This window comes from Dermacentor variabilis, chromosome 2 (genome assembly GCF_050947875.1).
Source record: "Dermacentor variabilis isolate Ectoservices chromosome 2, ASM5094787v1, whole genome shotgun sequence".
Taxonomy (NCBI): Eukaryota; Metazoa; Arthropoda; class Arachnida; order Ixodida; family Ixodidae; genus Dermacentor; species Dermacentor variabilis.
The window spans coordinates 23,398,575-23,419,274 of NC_134569.1; the positions used below are offsets into that span (position 1 = coordinate 23,398,575).

Here is a 20,700-nt window from a genome sequence, read left to right on the forward strand (position 1 = left end):
AATAGGTAAGTGTTTTCTTGACAAATCAGTTGTGCATGCGGGTGAACTTGTAAATGCCGATTTCCCAAATACGTGGGCCTAATTTCTAAACGCTCATCTTGCCATGTTCTTGAACAGGGACGGGTGACGTTTGTTTTTGTTTGGTGCGATACACGACAGTCGTTTCACTAAATTACACATTGATCCCGCGTCCTCCCCACACCTTCTATTTGCTAATTCTTGCCATTTGTACTCCAGTATGTGTACTTTTCCACATATCGTCGGACATAAGTATCAACAGAGCGCTCTTCAACATCCGTTGATCAATAATGGATCATCAGGTGAATAAAGCAAGCAGCAGCACCATGCCGAGACCGTCGCATTTCCGCAGTTCATCTTAATGTCGTAAAAAGCGAGGTTCGTGCCGTGCTGCTGCTTCCGCGTGTGCGTGTTAAGTCGCGATCCCCTCTCTCCTCAACCAGCTGAGATCTCTTGTCACGGAGCAACTGATATGTGCTTAGCATTTATTCTAGGCCACAAGTTCAGACAATTGCACGCATAAAAAATGGAGGTGACTTCATTCGAGGTACAGGAGACGCTGCCTAAAGTGTGTTAAGAGGAAGGTTTAGCTCGAGGCGAACTTCAATGGGTGATGCCTCAAAATGGCGGCTACGACGTTTTTCCGGCTCGAAATCACTTCCGGCGCATGGAGTTTACAAAAGCACAGCCTTTGAGATCACCCTCCAGTCACCCCACACGTAAAACGCAGAATTGCTCTCATTAGACAACAGCTGAACCGATTTGAATGAGATTTGTTGCACGTGAGGGAGAAAACTGAATGCTACCAACTGTAAGAAGCAGGTATTTGATGCATGGCTTCATAACCATTACAAGAATTGCCGAATATCCGTGAGAGAAAAAAGAGAAGTTCAGGCACAGAGTTCACAAATCCGTAACCTTGCACGAAATACAGACATATCAGCGTTGTAAACTGCATCTGTTAGAGAATTTCACACGGAGAAATGTGTTGTATAACTTTCCAGCTTACGTAAAATTCTTACAATGTCTGCGAAGCTTTTGTAAAAGTCATACTCGCAAATCAGGGGTTATCTCGGAGCATGGTATAATATATCAATTTTATCCGCTTTACATGTCTTAATAAGCGGTGGTTACAGACTTAGATCATTATTTTTTGTCCATAAGTTGCACATAAACTTGATATTTGAGATTTTTAAATATTTGCTATTTCGACAATTTTTGTTAAAAAATACTTGCCTTAACAAGAAATGTGCTCCAGATAATCGGTAAAAAAGCAACACACCTAACCGAATTTGTTGCAGTGGAAGCCGAGCGAAACGACTACTCGGTTTCCATGTACTTAGCTTCCTCTTAAGATACCCACGTGACGGTGACTAAGGCATCTGGCTACTCTCAGCGCGGCGTCAACCGCCAAGATTGAAAATTCGCAGGAAGGTTACGAGTGTGTAATGCGAATGCTCAAGCGTTATCTGTAGTTTGACGTTCTCGATCTTGAACTCGTCGAATCGCTGGTTGGTGTGAAGGCCATGCTTCCTCCGTGACATTTAAGTGCAAAGGATGCGCTTCGGCAGAACGTTCACGATACAGTGGCCGTAACCTGCGTGTTCTGTCTCGAAGTGAATGAGCGTAGTGTTGACAGTGTGTCCACTTTTCTTTGGCGTTTCCGAAGTGAAGCGTACTTAAAATTGGTCAGAAAGCGTCGCTTGGTAAAATCGTACGCAATAAAATATTATACTCTTATCGCAAGTATTTTGCAGCCGTATACATACCCGCGCACCTTGCTTTGTTATCGTTACTTAAATAATATAATAATATTTGGGGTTTTACGTGCCAAAACCACTTTCTGATTATGAGGCACGCCGTAGTGGAGGACTCCGGAAATTTTGACCACCTGGGGTTCTTTAACGTGCACCTAAATCTAAGCACACGGGTGTTTTCGCATTTTGCCCCCATCGAAATGCGGCCGCCGCGGCCGGGATTCGATCCCGCGACCTCGTGCTCAGCAGCCCAACACCATAGCACTGAGCAACCACGGCGGGTATCGTTACTTAAAGGAAAGGAGCAGTTAATTACTCGATCAAGCATTTGTCGCGCTCACAGATGGTGTCGTTGTCACGCCAAACGTGACGCAGTCGGAACTAAATTTATTCTCGCGCACGACATTCAGAGAGGCGTAGCTCAGTATTACGTTTGTATATCCTAGCAGCGAGAATCACGTTTGAAAGAGCTCACTATGCCATGGTAGGTCAATTGGTCAAAGTTACAACGGTGCTCATCACGAATGATAAGGCGTACAGATGTGCAATCTGTTGCAGAAATTCCACGCTTGCTCGGTTACGGCGTCCCCGCGTTAGTCACGCAGAGTCCAGAATGGCGTAAGGAGCCTCAGTAAGCCACGCAGAGGGATATCCAACCCCTCTGACAACGACGGAAGGTGTCCGCCTTCACAGGGAACGCAAGTGCAAGAGATCGAAGCAAGCGAATGAGCCCGACCTTCAACGAGTGCGCCGGGCTCGAGCGCCTCAGGGTAGACAGCCTTCAGCGCATTCTAGGGCGCCTCCAATAGGAGGGTTCGTTTCTTTACCGCATAGTGCCCAAACAAGTAGCTCTGCAAAACAAGCAGGAACGCTACGAATAGGGAGCGAGCACGATTCCAAAATAAGAACACAAGACCACCAATATAGCTGTAACATAAGTAAGGCATGTAAGCGTTGCAATGCGCGAATAAACGTAAGGTGTATTTGGTAACGCCATTTGTGAACCCTATACTCATGCACCTTCTGCAGCACGCACGAAACGTTTCACGTACACCACTGAGGCTGCGTCTCCCAAGCAACCTACTCGATTTCTTTTTTTTTTATCAGACGAAACGCACACCACGACTCTGGAAACAGCGGCCGCTATCGACGTGTTCGGCCACGAGGCGATTGATCGTAGCGTTGACGTTTGCAACCTGACGTACTCCCGAGTCTCTGGAGGCTTTCTAACACTCCGCGAGCGTGCAAGACATGCGCCGTCAATAGGGAACGCCTGGCAAGAGAACCTCCTTGGCAGGAACAGACGGTGTCACGGTCATAAGCTTCCGACAATAATTACTGTATGAAACTCTATGGTCACGGTGATCGGTGTGTTCAGCGTCCCGTGATGCATAGGATGCCTAAATTGTCGCGCTGGCATCCAGGCACTTTAGTGATGCGTAAAGGTTGGTTAATTTTAGTGATACGTAGAGCTGTCATATCGGCTCCCATTAGGGAGAGGGAGTTGCCCAACGGTTTCGCCGAGCGCCATCCCGCGGTCAAAACTGGCTTCGCTGCTTTGCGGAGAAGCCAACACTTGGCAGGAGACGCCAACACTCCACAAGAACCGGCCGACCAAGCGCAGTTAACATCGGCACTGCTATTATTCTTACTGGTCGTTACACGACGCCACTGGCCGAAAGATACGTGTTCGAAGATGTTTTTTTTTTTGTTAATTGTGGAATCGATGTCACACGACGCACTGACAGCTCTTGCAGTATGGCAAGGTCTAAATATACAAAGAAGATGCTTTTCTTTTTGTCCACGCACGAGCTACTGAAGTTGCACAATTCAATATATCCACGAGAACGCTACTTGTGTAATAAACACGTCTCAGGCAGCGCATGCGTCTGCTACATACCAGACCCATAACACGGCTAAACTTGTTCGCGACAAGTAAAACGCGACAAGGGAGCCATACTATAGAATCGTCAGAATGAACGTAAAGGGTGCAGGAGCAGGGAGGGAGCTCAATGCAAACAATGTTCACAGACACACACATTTCGCTTAATATGTTTGAAAAAAAAATGTTTCCTTAACTACTGCCCTGTTCCCGCTGAAATTTTACAAAAAGATTACATCTTGGAGTCTACTTAGTTCAGTGTAGCACTTGGCACAGGAACTTGCCTGTTTTTTAAAGACAATAATGAGAAACTGCTTTCGTCTATGTGAAAAATGGCTGCTGAAAAGACGGCGCTGTCACAAACTTGTGTCACCGCCTGCCAGCAGCTGCAGGAAGTAGCCGTTCAGGGACGGTTGCCACGTGTTGCCCGCTTCTCTGGAACACGTGGTAACCCTCTCTGTACAGCTGCTTCCTGCAGCTGCCTGCAGGAGGTGAAACAAGTTTATGCTAGCACCGTTTCAGCAGCAGCTTGCATCCCCACAAACAAAGGCAACTTCGCATTTTTTTTTAAAGATCAGGCAATTAACTGTGCCAGTTAGGAGTTACACTGAATGACGTAGACTTCAAAATGCCAGTTTTCTGCGTAACTTGAGCAAGAGCAGTTCAGTAGTAAGGGAAAATCTTTTTTACGAACATTTCAAGCGAAATATGCCTGCAGGAATATGCGAATGACTGCAGGAAATTCCTAGCGTCATTCACCTGAATCGGGTATTTAGTTTTCATATTTTACACACAAAGAATGTTGGACGGGCAAGTGCTATTTCTTAAATGCGTGCATTCACGTCTTTCAGCTGTCGCGAGCAGTGATCACATGTATGTCTAATAAGAAATATAGCTAATCTGTCAAAGCGTAGAATTATACATGACGCTCTGCATAATAATTGGAAAGGCTCACTGAGGTTGCCACCACACGGCTGTGTATGTGTTCGTCCCACAGTGCCTTTTCCGTAATCAATAGATAATAATGCGCGCAAGCGCAAAATCCAGGCTTGTAATCATGACGTAGGTGAGCGATCGCTTTGTACTCGCAACATAGCAAAAAGAACACCCCCCCCCCCCCTCAAAAAACAAAACCAAACAATAAAGCGTGGCTCCTACGCGTACGGATAGTACGGCTTCAATGCATAACATTAAAGCCCACGATGATGGAGCACCTTGGCGTAACTCTGTTTCCCTAAAGAGAGCTATATACAGCAACTCTAGTGATGCGCGGAGGGCAACACCATCTGGTGGTTTTGTAGCGATCATTGACCGAACTGTCTTCTCTCAGTGATGGAATCGTCCCGTGCGCTTCCGCCTGCTGGCACGCGCCCGACGGTCTTCCTCGCGCGCGCCCACGGTCTCCTGTGCAGGCCCTGCCGACGCCAACGACACGAAATTGAGCAAGGAACTAAGGAAAACCACGTGACGAAGCAGCTGCGGTGACATGCCCCGTGTTACCTTTCGGAAGAGCAGGTGCGGCATGTGGGCCAGCACTGCGCTGAAGTAAAAGGACATGGAGGCCCGGTGGTTGAGGCTGTCGCCGTTGTTCGACGCCTTCTCGTCACGGTCGTCGGCAGCACAGGGGCTCGACACGTCGTTGTGAACACCCTGCGAGCCATGGCTCACCTCCGGTTCCATTCGCACAGAGAAAGCGACAAGTCAACGCTCGGCGGGGCTGTACGCTCTTCTTTGCCTTCTTCGACCACGCTTTTGCACGCGCTGCTTGTACTCCGTTCCATACACAGCAGTCAACGCTGTGGAGGCTAGAGAGACTTCTTGAAGTGGCTTCGTTCGCACTTGGATATAGTTCGATGTTTTCTGACCGCAGTTACGCGCAATTGTTGTTTTTTATATAGGCTCAGTATTGAACGAAACAAGTTTTCTTTCTTAGAAACAAGCTGTGGTACACGACTGCGAATGCGTTGTTTTAGATAATCTTTATTTGCAACCCGTCGCGAGGAGCCTCACGTGCATGATCGCGCGAGCAAACCCTGTTGGCTCGCAGCGAAGCATAGACGAAATGCGCGGAGTGACACCTTTTCTTGACCGAACTTCTTGCGTAACTTCCACAGCGTTGGCTCCTATGTATGGAACACAGTATGCACACCACGGAGAGATGGCTGCCTCCAGAGGGGCGTCTTCATGTTAAGTGTTCATCTGTGCCGGAGCTGCAATTCTTCAAGCTGATTTTCCTCTTGCTATGTTCCAGCTACCTCTTTCTGTCCCCTTCATACCAAAGAGTAGGCAGGTGCTGTGCCCCTTCCGGTATTCTTCTGGTTATCCGTGGGACATGTGTAAGAAATGGCCAATACTCCATCATCAGTTATAATAAAGTTACAATTATTAATGTTACAGTCAGAAATAAATTTTCAGGGGTGCTATGAAGTAAGTGCTCTTGAAAGGTGAAATTGAATGTTAAAATTAAAGTACTAATAGCGGTAAGAATAAGAAATTCGTTGAAAAGTACGCAAAAAAAGTAATATAGTTACAAATTTATTAGGGCATCCGGTTAAAAAAATTCCTGGGCAGCGCAGCAAGCATCCATGTGGCTGAATCCCAGAGTGGAGGCCCCAAACGAAATAATAACAGGTTTTGTTTAAGTTGGAGGCCAAGTCTTCGAAGAGGTGATTCCACGATTCTTTTTCTTTCAGCAGTAATGCGGCGACAAGATAAAATGAAGTGTGGTATTTTTTCGCCCTTATTTAAAAGAAAGAGCACAGGGAGGAATGCCCCTCCCTACTTTCTTTTCTCTCTTTATACTGACTATACCTTTTCAAATCGATTAATAATACCAGTCGAAATGCAAAAGACTATCCTTCATATGACCAAGTAACGCCTAGAAAAAATATGTACTGCTCGTACAACTCACTTTCTTTCAGGTAACACCGTGCGAAAACTCTACGGAACGGAACCGTGATGGTGCAAGAAGTGTAACATATATAGTACTGAAGTTAGAATGCGATAATGCAGTGTAAAACCAGCGAAGAAAACACCGACTGACATATCGGGGAGCATAGTGTAGGCTGCTTATGTCGCAACAGCCTTCTGTAACACTTATAGCCAGTGCTGCGATTGGATAAGGCGCGTCTTTAGTCTAAACCAACTGATTCGGAGCATGCATACTTAACTCGCAGTGAACCCGCTTTCGTTAAGTGTTCTTTCAGAGTAAAAGTTGCCACAGCTTTTCCAGCTGTGCTTCTACTCTACTGGTGAATTCCAATGGTAGATCCTGATCAAGTTTTTCTGCTCTGTATGGAGCAATCCTATTCCAGTGAAAGAATGAGAGCGTGAGTTGTGTGTTCCAATGGCAGATTCGGAGCAGTCACCGATTCCAGATCGCTCTGCGGAGCAAAGTTACTTTTTGAATTGAATTGAATTGAATATATCTTTATTTCCAACAGATTGGGGGAGACAGGGAAGAAAAGCTGCAAGTGCAGCTTGAAAAAACACCCTGCCCCCTATGACCACAAGACATAGGCAGCGCGGAGCTGCCGCGTGTTTTTAACAATACAAAAATACACAGTTTTGCAACAATGCATGAGAAGCGCTAAGTGAAAAGTGAGTAGTTGCGCGTAATGAAGTCACAAAACGTTTCATATATGACAGATGAAAAAAAAAACATATATACACGTATATATGTAATATAAATGTGAACAAAAAGCTGTAAACTCATCTAATCTGCACATCTGAAATAGCTGGCCATATAAACATTAATATTAGTCCCGCTGATTTAGTCGAGAAAATTCTGATGGGGTAAGGGCACATATATCAATGCCGGATTTGTTGTAAGCATTTAAAAGCCTTGGTAAGTTGTTTTGGAGCATTTGTGAGCTGTAATTAGTTCTAAAATCGTGCACAGTCTAGGGTTCTGTGTTTCTTGTGAAACGTGAGGGGACACGTTCTTCTAAACATGAAAATTTAACAAGGGGTAGATCGCTTTTCCTGTTCATGTAATAAAACTTCCGCAAAAGTCGACGCCTATAGATTTCGTGCGCTGCGATAATATTAAACTTGTCAAATAAATGCTCGGTGTGTGAATCATACGGAACATTTGCTAGGACGCGTACTATCCTTTTCTGTAATAAAAATAATTTGTTTAAATTCGTATCAGTTGTAGTGCCCCATACGAGGTGACAATAATTGAGATGAGAGGCGAATAAGGCTTTGTATAATAGTATTTTAACTGATGTAGGAAGAAGGTAACGGTTGCGGCTTATTATACCTGTTATCTGACTCAGTTTTTGCGTTACAAAGTTTACATGGTCATTCCATAGCAGCGATGAAGAAAAATACACGCCTAGAATTTTGATGCGTTCTACAAATTCAATCGGAGCATTATTATAGGCTATGTCATGTAGTAAAGGGGAGGTGCTTCCTTTTGGACGAAAAATTATAGCTTTAGTTTTGGTTGGGTTGACACATAAACAGTTTTGCTTAGACCATGTACTAAGTTTCAGGAGCACTTCATTTAATGTTGTGATAAGCTCGATATAAGAACGTGATGTTATAAATATACTGGTGTCGTCTGCGTAAATTAAAAATTGTCCGCCGAAATCGGCAGATTTGACCTGAAGTCCGCGTGACGCATTTCCTTCACCCGTCTCTGCTTCCTGTCATGGTCGCCTGTTTCCGGTCGCGGGCAGCTATGGACGACGTGGAAAACATGGACGCTACGTCGCGCCGTGCGTTTTTGTTCCTGCGCCTGAATAGTGACAGCTCCGACTCAGACACTAAACGTTCCAAAATCCAGTGATGATTCTCCCTACACGGAAGAAAAACGAACGCACGGAATGCCAGGATGATCCAGACTATGGTGGTGGTGATGATGAGGCCTAGCCAATCCACCTTTAGTCTAGCGCCCTCTCACTTGATTTCCCTGTACTAAGTGGCCCCGCGGGAGCGCACGCATTCTTTTCGCAGACTTGACGAGAGCGATCTCCGTCGGAACGACGTGCTGCGTTCGTGACCTGGCGGAGCGCTCACGATCTGCCACTGGAATTCAACATAGGAGGTACCTTTGCTCGTATAGCAAGTCCTCTTTTTCTTCAACAGGTGCCACCAGAAGGACCCGACCCGACCGGACCGGACCGGACGTACCGAACGACCGAGACAAATACAAACACGCATATCGTGGCCAAATACGGATATTTGCGCTCGTAAAGCCATCTTGTTCTCACCAGTCGCAGTGACAAGAATTCTGCATGAACGGCCTTTCCTGGACCACACACTTGATATGAAAACTGTTTACAGCGCAAACACATGCAACCACAAAGTATAAGGGACAGGACACACAGCGCTTGTGTCCTGTCCCTTATACTTTGTGGTTGCATGTGTTTGCGCTGTAAACAGTTTTCATGTCAAGTATGCACCAACTCGCCCAGAAAGAAGTTTTAATGGACCACACACATCCGTGACGGAAGCGCCGTGGCTATGGCGTCGCGCTGCTGGCCTCAAGGTCGCGGGTTCGATCCCCGTCTCAACGGCCGCATCCCGATGAGGGGCAGAGTGCAAATAAACATTCGTGTACTTCAATTAAGACGGACGTCAAAGAAGCCCAGTAGGCCAGAACTAAACCGGAGCCCTCCACTACGGTGAGTCTCATTAGATAGCCGTTTTGGTATGTAAAACCTCAGAATTTAATTGATTAATTTCAATTACTCCACAACAAACCGTCGTAACGCAGAACAAAGCTGCTTTGATGTTGTTTGCCTTTTCCAAACTAAGACGTGACATCTGACTGGACTCAGTACTTTAGAACTCGTATTTTTATCTGTGCACAAGCACCATCTTTTATTCTTCGTCGCTGGTCACTTTCTTCCCCTTTCCCTAATACGGAGTAGGAGGTTAAAGGAGCCTGACTCAGGTCTGCTGCAACATTTAGTGAAAAAAAAAGCATACTATGCATTCATGTGAGGGAAATTCGGTCACATTCGCTCGCAAAAATACCGGCAATGTCATTATCGTAATTACGAGATTTTTTCTTTCATATTATTATCCAGTGATTACGCTTATCTAGGTATGTGTTGTACATTTCGTCGAGAGAATTATTGTCAGTGCGTCTAGTAAGAAATATTCATTAAAACGTAATAAACTTTTCTTTCGGGGGGGGGGGGGGGGGGGGGGGACAGGCCACGTGTTTACAGCTGACTTCAGCAGAAAAAACAAAATCGAAACACGAAATAAAAAGGAACGCCATCTAAGGTAACACTCACATTCAGAAGAAATTCGATCCCACGGTGTGAAGGCTCAAGAAAGTAAATTGCAACGCTCGCTGGCTTGACGTTTGTCACTTCAGTTTTTGTTGCGTTGATTTTTACCGAATTCCCGTTAGGCTCGAACGTCGTGGATAACTTTTTTGAGGAATAACAAATAAACAGAAGGACGCAAGGCAAGGTGCCCGGCTACATCGCCATGATGGCACATGTCACTCTTTTTTCATTCTCAGTAAAAAAAAAAAGTGAGACCAATGAAATACAATCGCAAAATTCTGCAGCACCCGCTAATACGTCCGTGTGAATCTCGCATTCAGTTTCGTGTTCATTTCTACGAAGTCGTAGGTTATGCAGGTAGTCTGCGCCGACGTTTTCGAGGAGCGTTGCACGGGCGCGTCTTTCATTGCACTCACAGTCGATAGTAAAGGGGCTGGAAAATGTAGAAATAGAAATGGTCAGACAAAACTCTAAATCGATACTCAGACGTCCAACCAGCACAAAATTTCGCAAAATTGAGAAGAAAAATTGCGTTTTCTTCGGGCATGCTGGTAAACTGCGAATCCCTGAAGCATGTTCCTTCTGAAGGAAAAAAAAGAAGGAAAGAAAGGAAAGAAAAGAAAAAGTAAAGAAAGAAACTCGTGAGGAAAGGACGGCTCGAAGGGGCGGTGAAGCCAGTGGACGTAAGGAGCCGGACGTCAAATCCTTTGGGACGATACAAGGGAACGAAAATGTTGCCAGAAAGGTCCGCGGCAAATATTTCAATCGCTTTTACGGACTTTTCAACTGTTACTGCTTTCTGTGAAGAAGGTTCCTCTAGCGAAGCCCCGCGATCGGGTCTAAAAAGAAAAGTCGCTGACATGATTTGGGCAAGTATTAGTACATTCGAAATATTTGAAAACGCTGTTAGAGAATACGTTATTCGCCACCGATGCACGGCTGCAGCGTCAGCAGCACTCGGAACAACGACAGAAATATATTTGGACGTATGCGAACCCGAGTCATGCTGACGGCGATCTGGTACATATTATTTTTCTCTGCCGATGTCAGACACGTTTTCTCAAGCAGTAAGCCGCCACTATAGATGCGTTGAGCATTTCTGCTGACATTTCTTCAGAAAAGCGCAGAACGCAGATCATTGCAAGGAAGGCCCGGAATATTTGCACGAGTTTGTGTACGTTTGCGTGCTACGCACGCAACGATCTTGCTATTCGTTACAAGAGAAAATGTACCCGTAATGATAAACATGTTCAAATAGAAAACTGACAAAACAAAAACTGGTACTGCTAAGGACACACACACTGCGTGTGTGTGTGTCGCTTAGAATAGATGGCGCTTAGACCCAGTTTAGCCTCCCTTACAAGGAAACACATTCAGAGCCCTTCCACTATGAAGATGGAATACCAGCGAAGCTGTATTACTCAATAGCTATATTAAGTTTCTATGTGGTGGCCATGCTATATTGGCTGGATACAGGCACAAACACATAACTTCGTTGTTTGTTTCATCTTTTTGTTTTGCATTTTTCTTTTTTTTCTATGTTGTTATTTTCATTTTTCTTATTTTCACTTTTTTTACGTTATACACATACACTGACGTTTCGACACGCATCGTCATAGACTAGCTTTTGGGCAACACCGTTCATCGCTCCGGCGCATTGTTTTGTCAACATCATAAGTTATTTGTCTGTTTCGTCTTTTTAATTTTTTTTGTATTCTTCAATTCCTTTTATTCTCTTTCTTTCTTTTTCATATTTTTGTTTCTATATTTTTTACTTTTAATGTTTTTTACTTTATACACTGATGTTTCGATATGCATCGAGCCCACAGGGGCATGTGTCACTGAGCACTTTCTACACTATCACCAGGATAAGCCCACGTCATGATTTGTTTTCGTCAACATGTCAGACACGCTTTTTTTTCTCCAGATCCTGGCCACAGACAGCTTCGTTGTAAGAAAGAAGTAAGGTAGAAAAGATAGAACAAGAACGTGCCTGCGTGTTTTTATTATGCTTGGCCGAAATGCTTTTCGCGCTACGTTTTTACAAAACGCAGTCTTGCAGCGTACTGGGGACGAGCTCCCCCAATGGAAAAGCTGGCGCCGCCGTCAGCGTGACGTGTATGAGGGATCACGTGGACACAGTGGCCACGTCGACTGCTTCGGAAGCGCCGAAGCGAGCTGAAAACGATAGTTTCAAGTCCCACTTGCGCTGCGGTTCTAAGTAAGTGGGGAGGTTTTCTTGCGTCGGATGTCTGCTCGACAACACTGGAAAGCAATCTAATAGGTAGTGGCTGCTTTTGAATATAATAATAATATAATAATATTTTGGGGTTTTACGTGCCAAAACCACTTTCTGATTATGAGGCACGCCGTAGTGGAGGACTCCGGAAATTTTGACCACCTGGGGTTCTTTAACGTGCACCTAAATCTAAGCACACGGGTGTTTTCGCATTTCGCCCCCATCGAAATGCGGCCGCCGTGGCCGGGATTCGATCCCGCGACCTCGTGCTCAGCAGCCCAACACCATAGCCACTGAGCAACCACGGCGGGTGCTGCTTTTGAAGGCGTCCCACATGCAGGCTACTGTTCGGTGCGGCAGTGCCGCACGTACGCAACGGAGCCCGGTGTCAGCCTTCACACGTACCCGCAAGACAAGAAGCTGCGTGAAGCTTGGATAGCGAGACCTACTTAGAACCGGCAAGTAGCTATCGGCTACAACTCGGGTGTGCAGGAAGCACTTCCGCTACGGCGTCGGGGCTCCAGCACTGCACGTATTCGGTAAAGAAATAGCGTCTGTGAAGCATTCTGTGCATCCTATTTGCCCATGACTATTACAGTGAGTGAATTGAGTGAGCTTCAAGGGACCCCAGGAAATAGTTCACTTAACTGAAAGTTCACTAAACTGAATATTCACTAGAATATGGAACAGCACAGGACATAGCAGACGTCGAGTTAAAAGTGTGAAATGCAATTTATGGAGTTGCGTAAATCAATATATACGAAGTGCATAACAGTTATGCTGCTGCCTATTTAATTTTGAAAAAAAAATATGTATATATACAATTTTCATTTGCACTGGTGCTCTTAAAGCGCAAGAAGTAAGAAGGGTGCCCAAAGAGTATGTTTTTGTGCATTTCCTCTGGGAGAGCTTGTTTCTAAGGCACGAAGTCTCGCAATTTTCCAACGCATCCTACAGCCTCGGCTAGAGTTATAGGATTTGAGTCTGTCTCTGGCAATGCATCTTACTCGTCCCACTTTTCTTCTTTGGGACAAACACTGGAAACAATTTCCAGGTCTGATAGCTCAGTACAGGCAACGAGCTCACTGTCACACTGCACGTAGTCTTCAAACGAAGTGTTGCTGTCAAGGGCCAGCTGGTAACAGACCTTTGTCCACATCCCAGGGTCGATCACCTCATTGCGCTGTTCCTCTTGCTCGCTTTCACCGCACAGAGGGGACAGGCAGGATTTAGGTCAGCAGTTTTTAACTGTAGCCGGTGTTACTCTTACGCCGCTGGAGGGGCGATTTGCAGGACGAGCATCGACTACGCTGAGACGAGTATCGGCTACGCCAGCGCTGCAGAGCGCAAAACTTCGTTAAACTGATTTCAAAAATGAGCCCCAGTCCACTGATCAAGTTCGTTCCACTCAAATATTCGCTATTCAGAAATACATTCAACTGAAAGATTTTTGCATAATATAGATAGGATAACCACCGGGGATTTTCTAAAGGTTCGTTATTCTGAAATATTGGTTAAGCCGACGTTCGTACAACTGAGAGTTTACTGTATTTTGAAAGTTAAAAAAAATAACTTCTGTCGTTTCGAGAGTACTTAAAGATGTTTTTTATTTTTTTTATTTATCCATACTGGTAGCCTACATGCCAAAAGAAGAGTTGCTGTGTTGGGCACAAATACAGGTGTTATGAATTTTAACACAAATTCAAGCAAAATACTATTGTATAATAAACATATTAGCACAACTCAGCAGAACACAAGTGAGCAAGAAAGTACATTTAGGTATATCAATTCCGGGTTCAATATCTAGAAGTGGCATTAAGTACAATAGGTCATTTCGCTCAACAAAGCCCTCTCAAATATTTGAACATCATTAAACAGTGCAACATCATTGGGTAATTTGGTTCATGTATCGATAGCCTACACAACGCATTGACTTTTAAATGACTATGAATTGTACTTTAAATGCTTTATGTGCTTACCGTGCTTTGTGCGCGAATGTGATGTCTCCACAACTAACGTTTTCGCTATTTCAGTTTGATATTTGCCATGCAATATCTGGAAAAAGAATTTGAGGCTGTTGATGTTCATTCTTTGCTGCACAGTAAGAATTTCTACTTGTGTCCTCAGCCTTGTTACCGACTGCATTCGACGGAATGCGTTAAAAATAAATCTTAAAGCCCTGTTTTGTACCTGTTCACATATCGCGATGTTTTTTTTTTTGTGTGTGTATGGTTTCCATATCAGACATGTGTATTCCACCAACGGCAGAACGGTAGTTTTATACGCTAAATGTATGACTTCAGTTGTCGCATCACCAAGCTTACGACGAAAAATTCACAGTTTCTTTCGTGACTTATCACAGATATAATCTATGTGGCGACCCCAGCTCAAGTTATCTATGACGTGAACACTCAGGTATTTATATTGTGAAACACGGCAGAGCGGTTCGTCGTGAATCATGGAATTAAATAACAATGGCTTGTTTTTTCAGGTAATTGGCATAAAAACGGTTTTACTAGGGTTCAACTCCGTTTCCTATTTTTGTCACCAGCAGCGTATCATCGCCAAGTGTTCATTAAATATTTCCTGATCATAGATACAATCCACCTTTGGGTATATAACTGTATCATCCGCATAATGCCTAATAAAAATGTCAGGCGAGAAACCGCTAGCCATATCATTAATATAAAGCGCGAACAACAGTGGCTCTATGACAGAGCACTGGGGAACCCCCGAGCATACCGCTCGTCTCGTACTTGTGGCGCCTTGGATGCAGACCACCTGCTTTCTCTTTGTCAAATAGGCTGCAATCCACTTGATAAGAGTATCATTCCGCAATATCGTGCCAAGTGTACGTAACAATTTGGGATGCGTTATTTTGTCGAATGCTTTCCTAAATTCAAGAACAATAATATCAACCTGCCCTCTAGCGTCAACGATTTGGTTAATGAAGTGTGTTACTTCAGTAAGAATGGTCACGGTAGAGAAGCCCCGCCTAAAACCATGTTGTTGATTGCCCATTATATTGGGCTCTTCAATAAATTCTCGTAAGTGCTTAGTAAGCACATGCTCCAGCGTTTTACAGCATGTGCTGACGTCCAGGAGGGCTCCCGCGTGGTGTCATTATTGAGCGCCGACAGCCAGACCCATGAGGAGCGTGTCGCGTTATCCCTCATACTACGCAAGCGAGGAGTTTGCGACAGATGGCGACTCCGCCATCTGTCGCCGCCAATATACCGTGATCAAGAGGCGCCGTCGTATTCTATACACTTAACGGTCAAACGACAAACGAATGCCATTCCTTCAGTATTGCACGACACCACAAGCAGGTTTCCTTTCGACAATGACCTGTTCGAAGGCCATTCAATGTTGAAAGAAACAGCAGACACGAAGAAAATGGACGCGGTGCCTGGAGATAGCAAGTTAAGCGCGTTCACAAAGCATCGGGTCTTGCGTACGCACATACACGAAACAAACTGCACACAATTTGTAATGTTTACCGCAGATTGTACACAGCATTCCCACACAAAGCTGTTCATAAAGATACGCTAAAGAGTAACAATACAATGAGCTATAGTAAGACGGATGAAGGGCGGCGAGGCCACATTGAAGTTCTTGGACAAGCGTTGCGTGACGTCATAGATTTTGACACAGTTGTGCTCAGGCACATTAGCTCTTCATGGATAATGAAGGATTGCATTGCTTTCTGAAGGAACGAATGACTCATCATAGCAAGTAATGAATACTTTGTTTGCGTTAAAACGGCCCAAATAAGAGAAAATAGCTTTAAATGCATGGTGTCACACTGATATACAGTGGCGCGACAGTTTCAGCACCAAATATGAAAAAATACTTTTGCCCACATTTTCTCGTTTAGTAATCAATCACTTCCCGTCAAATTACTGCATATAAACCTTCGAAATAATACATTACTGATATAACTTGCTATTTCTTATCTATTTAATTTATTTTCATCTTTATTTTCTCTTTCTTTTATTCTTTAAAAATTCCCCTTTTTATTTGTTCACTTAGTGCTTCTTAAAGGTCTTTATTTATTCACTCACCTATTTAAATAGACTTAAAACCGTGCCTCTCTGTGGTGCTTCACGCCATCAGTGTGGGAAGCTGAAATGCATATCAGTGATTTCTGTGAAAAACTCCAGTTGGACTTCAGGGCCGTTGGTGCATTACCCCCGGACGGCATAGTTTTGCTGGCTTCTGGAAGTGCTGACATTTCTTATTTTTTTTTGCTCTTGGTGGCTAATAGTAGTTTGCTAGAGCTGTTTGTCACTCCAATTGAAGTGCCCTTGTGACTTTTTCTAGCTTTTCGCAGTTCTTTTTAGCCCTTAGTGCGAAAAAGCCAGCTCGCTCCAGCCTATCTCTCCGGCTTCATGTAATTGAATAATATATGCCTCTCTCCTCCTGTGTATTTCGCCTGTGACGCGTTAACTCCTCACACTGACACGAAATTAAAACCATCGTTTTCAATGCCGTCATTCCTTTCTTTTTCTAATCAACGCGCTTAGTGAGCGCATACAATCTCGTCGTGTCCGCTTCCTTTAGAGGTTCGCGAGACTTCCGGCTTCATTAGCTAATGCGCCCATCCGCGTTCCTTGCATTCTGGAGCGTCCGCTACCTCCGAATTCCGGCCACTTTCGTTCACCGCTCCCCTGGCGCTGCACACTAGTGTCTCCGTTCCAGTTTTCTGCTTCCTCCGTCTTTTCAATGGGATGCGTGTCACGTGGTTCGTAATATGCTGTCAAGACAATTTTCTCTGTCGTAACGTATTATGAGTAGGAGAACACAACCGTGCGCTGAAGGCCTTTGCGCTTCGCTAACTTCCCTTCCATGCCTGAAACTTTTTCTTTTAACAGCGGAGTGGTTTAAGCTTGTGGTTCCGGTGTGGAGCGTTACCAGAAAACTCAGCCCAGCTGTGCACCGCCTCGCGTTGCCTAGCGACCACCTGCGCCAGCACCGAGCCACGTAACCTCCTCGCACCCCACGCGCTTAGGGTGGAGTCGTGACGTCACAGGCCTCGGAAGAGCCAGCGCAGCTGTTCAAACGCAATGAAACCTTTAGCGCCGTGCAGCGTTTTCGAGCATTTTCGGCACGTTTACCACCTCGCTCTACCAGCTTTTCTTTGCTGAGGATTCGTTTTATCGGCGTTCTTAAGCTTCCGTTGCATGCATGCCTCCGCGATTTTCGACCAGCCACCGCAAGCTAAGTAAGGGAAAGCGGACCAATCACAGACGCCGGCACTACCTTCTTCATTCGGTTATCGATTTTCAGTGCACTGGCTCGGCCCCATCAAATCCCTCTCCACTTGAGCGTGCTCCTGGCTTCTTGTCAGCCAATTAGATAAGACAAGCCGTTCAGTGTGGGCAATGTTATTCGTTTTTAAAGCAAACAAAGGTGACTTCCTATAAACGAGGAGAGCGTTTGATTGCTCTGTTTAGACAGCCCTACGGGTCACTGCCCGATGCTTGCGTCGGCGGTTACGCAAATTTGACGTCAGAAGATTGGAATAAAAACATATTGGAATAGTTTTACGTTATAGGGCACTAGGTTTTCCGTTTGAAGCGCATTTTTTTGCTAGGTACTAGTCTTTCCTTATTTTTAACAATATTCTCTCTCTTATTAGTGCGACCTACTTCTCTGTTCCTACATGTTTTTTTCTGTTTCTTTTCTGTTCCTGCTGCCACTCTCTATCCTTTGCCATTGCTTTACTTTCGTCAACTAATGCGAAAACTAGCGAATGAAACGCACGCAAGAACCAGGGATACGCAGGACGCCAGCATTCGTCCTGTGCACTCCTTGTTCGTGTGTGTCTATTTAATTCTGCGGTTTTCGTCTTAGTTGATCGTGTACACACTCGCCCAAAACTTGGGATTCTTATCTTTGTAATCTTGCTCTTTCTTTTCACTTTCTTTCCCTTCTTCATATGTTCAATTTTTACGTTTCTGTCCTCTTCCTTCCGAACATCATGCAGGCATTTTGCTCCTTTAGGCGGCGGTTGCCAGCCTGCTCCAACATCGTCATCGAGTGGACTTGGTGATGGCAGCAGCGGCAGCAGCGGTGTGTTACGGTGAGCCGGCTGCTGGTATGTGCTTTTCAAGCGAAGATGGAAACAAGCTGGCGTCAACATCCGCGCTTTTCTTCTATTGCCAGAGCACGTTGCGAAGAATGAATAATTCCGATAAACGTCGCTCCAGACTGGCGGGGCGACCCATCTGAAATGGTCCAGTTGTCAGCAACTTTCCTTAATGGTGTGGTTTTGAGCTTAAGGTACTGTACTGTCGAGAGGACATCGTCAAAATGGCACGGCAGACTCGGCGATTGCTGGCCGAGTGCGCGGCATGAGGCAAACATGCTTTCTAGCTAGCCTGCTGCGTCGGTCCCTTCGTCGAGTACTGGCGGTGTCACTAGCAGATTGATTGGACCGCGCGCCAGTCTTAAAAAACACCGCTTACTATATTTTTTAGCTAAAGATTGGAGCAGCGCGACAGGATGAGAACACCAAAAAAAAAAAAAAAGAGAAAGAAAGAGGTTACACAGAGCTTCTGCTCTAGTCATATAGGTATACCAACTTTCCCAGTTCTCTGTCGGAGTTATTCCCTATATAATTTCTTTCTCTTTCACAGCTAGTTACTAAGTGTTTCGAGTGCTGTTTTAGCGAATGTATGCAAGAAAGAATAGCATCAACGGTGGCGCACGCCTTTCGTTGCTCCCGCGGGGCAAGAGCACATCGCATTGGTCTCAAGAAAATTGCGAACAGCAGCTTCAGAGTTTGATAACGGAGTTCTTTAGAATACAACGTATGAAATACTCAAGTTCTCTTAAGCACTGCCTATATACTAACTTAAGGTCTTTAATGCTCCTCCTTATATGAAAAGACTGAACATCAAGGACTAGATCGGAAAAAGGCATGTATAGTATTGAAGGGTGACTGCCAGGCGCCGTGGCTGTCGTGAATATCTGACAACTTGGTGGAAGGCTTGAGCGATTCTGAAATGTGAGAAAGCATTGATAAAAACTTGAAAGGAGACGCAAAACGAGCAAACACAATCTCATCATTTTGTAAGACATAATGTAAAATAAAAGGAAATGAGACGTCCATCCAGTCGTAGCAATGGGTGGACGTCTCATTTTCCCTTTATTAATTACTTATCTCCACCTTGTGGGTTTCCGCAGAACTATTACGACATACTGTGTGAAAATTATATGTTCATTCGTTACGTGCAGCTGGAGGTATAAAAGTAAGTCTTGAACGACCTCTTGCTCAATAAAATTTTGATGCCAAGGTACCTAAAGCGCTGCAAATATTTCAGTAAGTATCTACTGTCTGCGCACTCCAAAAGTGATTGGCATTGCTTCATAGTTAGTACAGAAGGTCGACTGAAACAACGCCATATTGCCCTATGACAAAAATGGGCAAGAACCAAGACAGAGAGTTTTTGAATATACACGTATAAATCACTCTTGCAGAAAACTTGTTAGAGGGGTACAAATGGAAAGTGCCTCTCAGCATAAGTCGTTGTCGCCTTAACAACTTAGTCCTCTTAGCTCGCGCCTGCGCGTGACAAACCAATTTTCGTTCTGAGGCGGGTGCTACAACCTCTCAAAATCAACATGCACGAACGGAACTCATTGAAAATCGTGCTCTGGAATCACAGCCATGCCAGAAACACTTCTAACACTACGAATTCGCAAGCTGAATACAGTGACAGCGTTTTGAGTCACCATCTGCTCGCGAGAAGGCACTGAAATAACAATGTCATAATAACAAGGAACATATTCCGTTTGCTATGGGTGGCGGTTTTATCCGTCCGCCGACAGCCATCTCTTATTTAATAAGAAAGAAAGAAAGTCGAAGGGAACGCCGCGAACGAGAATTGAACGGATGTGCGGGGCGCGCCTGAGAAAGGGGCACTCGATGACAGAGAAATGCATTCCGTCTGCATTTGGAGCAAGAGGCTGGACGACAGCGCCATACGCGGGCTGTAAGCAATGGAGGCCGTCCAGGGCACCGGTTCGTCATTCGTTCCGATGAGGGGTTGTCATAGCAACCTGCACTTAATTCGTCGGCGAATCCGTCCCTTGCTTTTCATGCATTTGTTTTCCATCGAAGGAAGGGTCGAAAGCCCCACTGCACGCCCTGGAGCCGCGAGCAGTTGGCGCAATCATCACCACGCGCTGCGTTCACCGCGGCGACACGCTGGGAAAGCTTTTAGCGGGATCACAGCAATCGCGACAACAGCGTGCGCAGCGGGGGAGCACGAGCAAAGCAGGGGCCGAAGGGTGGAGAGGGCAGCGACGTAGCTCGTGGCGGAATGCGCAAGACGAGCACTCAGGCATATATAGCGAGTACGCCCGCTGCACGCGAGTTGTGCGCCTGCGAAGGATAAGCAAATGCACCGCACACTTTATTACGGTATGCAAACCGCAAAGTCATTCTTTCGCACGTATGCGACGTGCGACAGCTCCAGCCTATTTGAACTTTAACGCGTGCCACTGCTACACTATACAGTGGCCAACTTATCGAATAGGAGAACA

At 45.2% G+C, this 20,700-nt stretch overlaps 1 protein-coding gene across 3 annotated transcripts in view; it reads right to left on the reverse strand.

Moving 5' to 3' along the window:
- LOC142571513 (high affinity cAMP-specific and IBMX-insensitive 3',5'-cyclic phosphodiesterase 8B-like) overlaps positions 1–20,700 on the reverse strand; it is a 403,386-nt gene that overhangs the window by 87,035 nt on the left and 295,651 nt on the right. Inside the window, exon 1 of one of the 3 annotated variants that reach the window (XM_075679928.1) lies at positions 5,158–5,398. The exons of the other annotated variants lie outside the window; for them this stretch is intronic. Within the exon in view, the coding sequence (XP_075536043.1) occupies positions 5,158–5,337 (180 nt within the window). The 5' untranslated portion in view covers positions 5,338–5,398. Of the gene's footprint in view, positions 1–5,157; positions 5,399–20,700 lie in introns of those variants that run through there. 3 annotated transcript variants of the gene reach the window in all.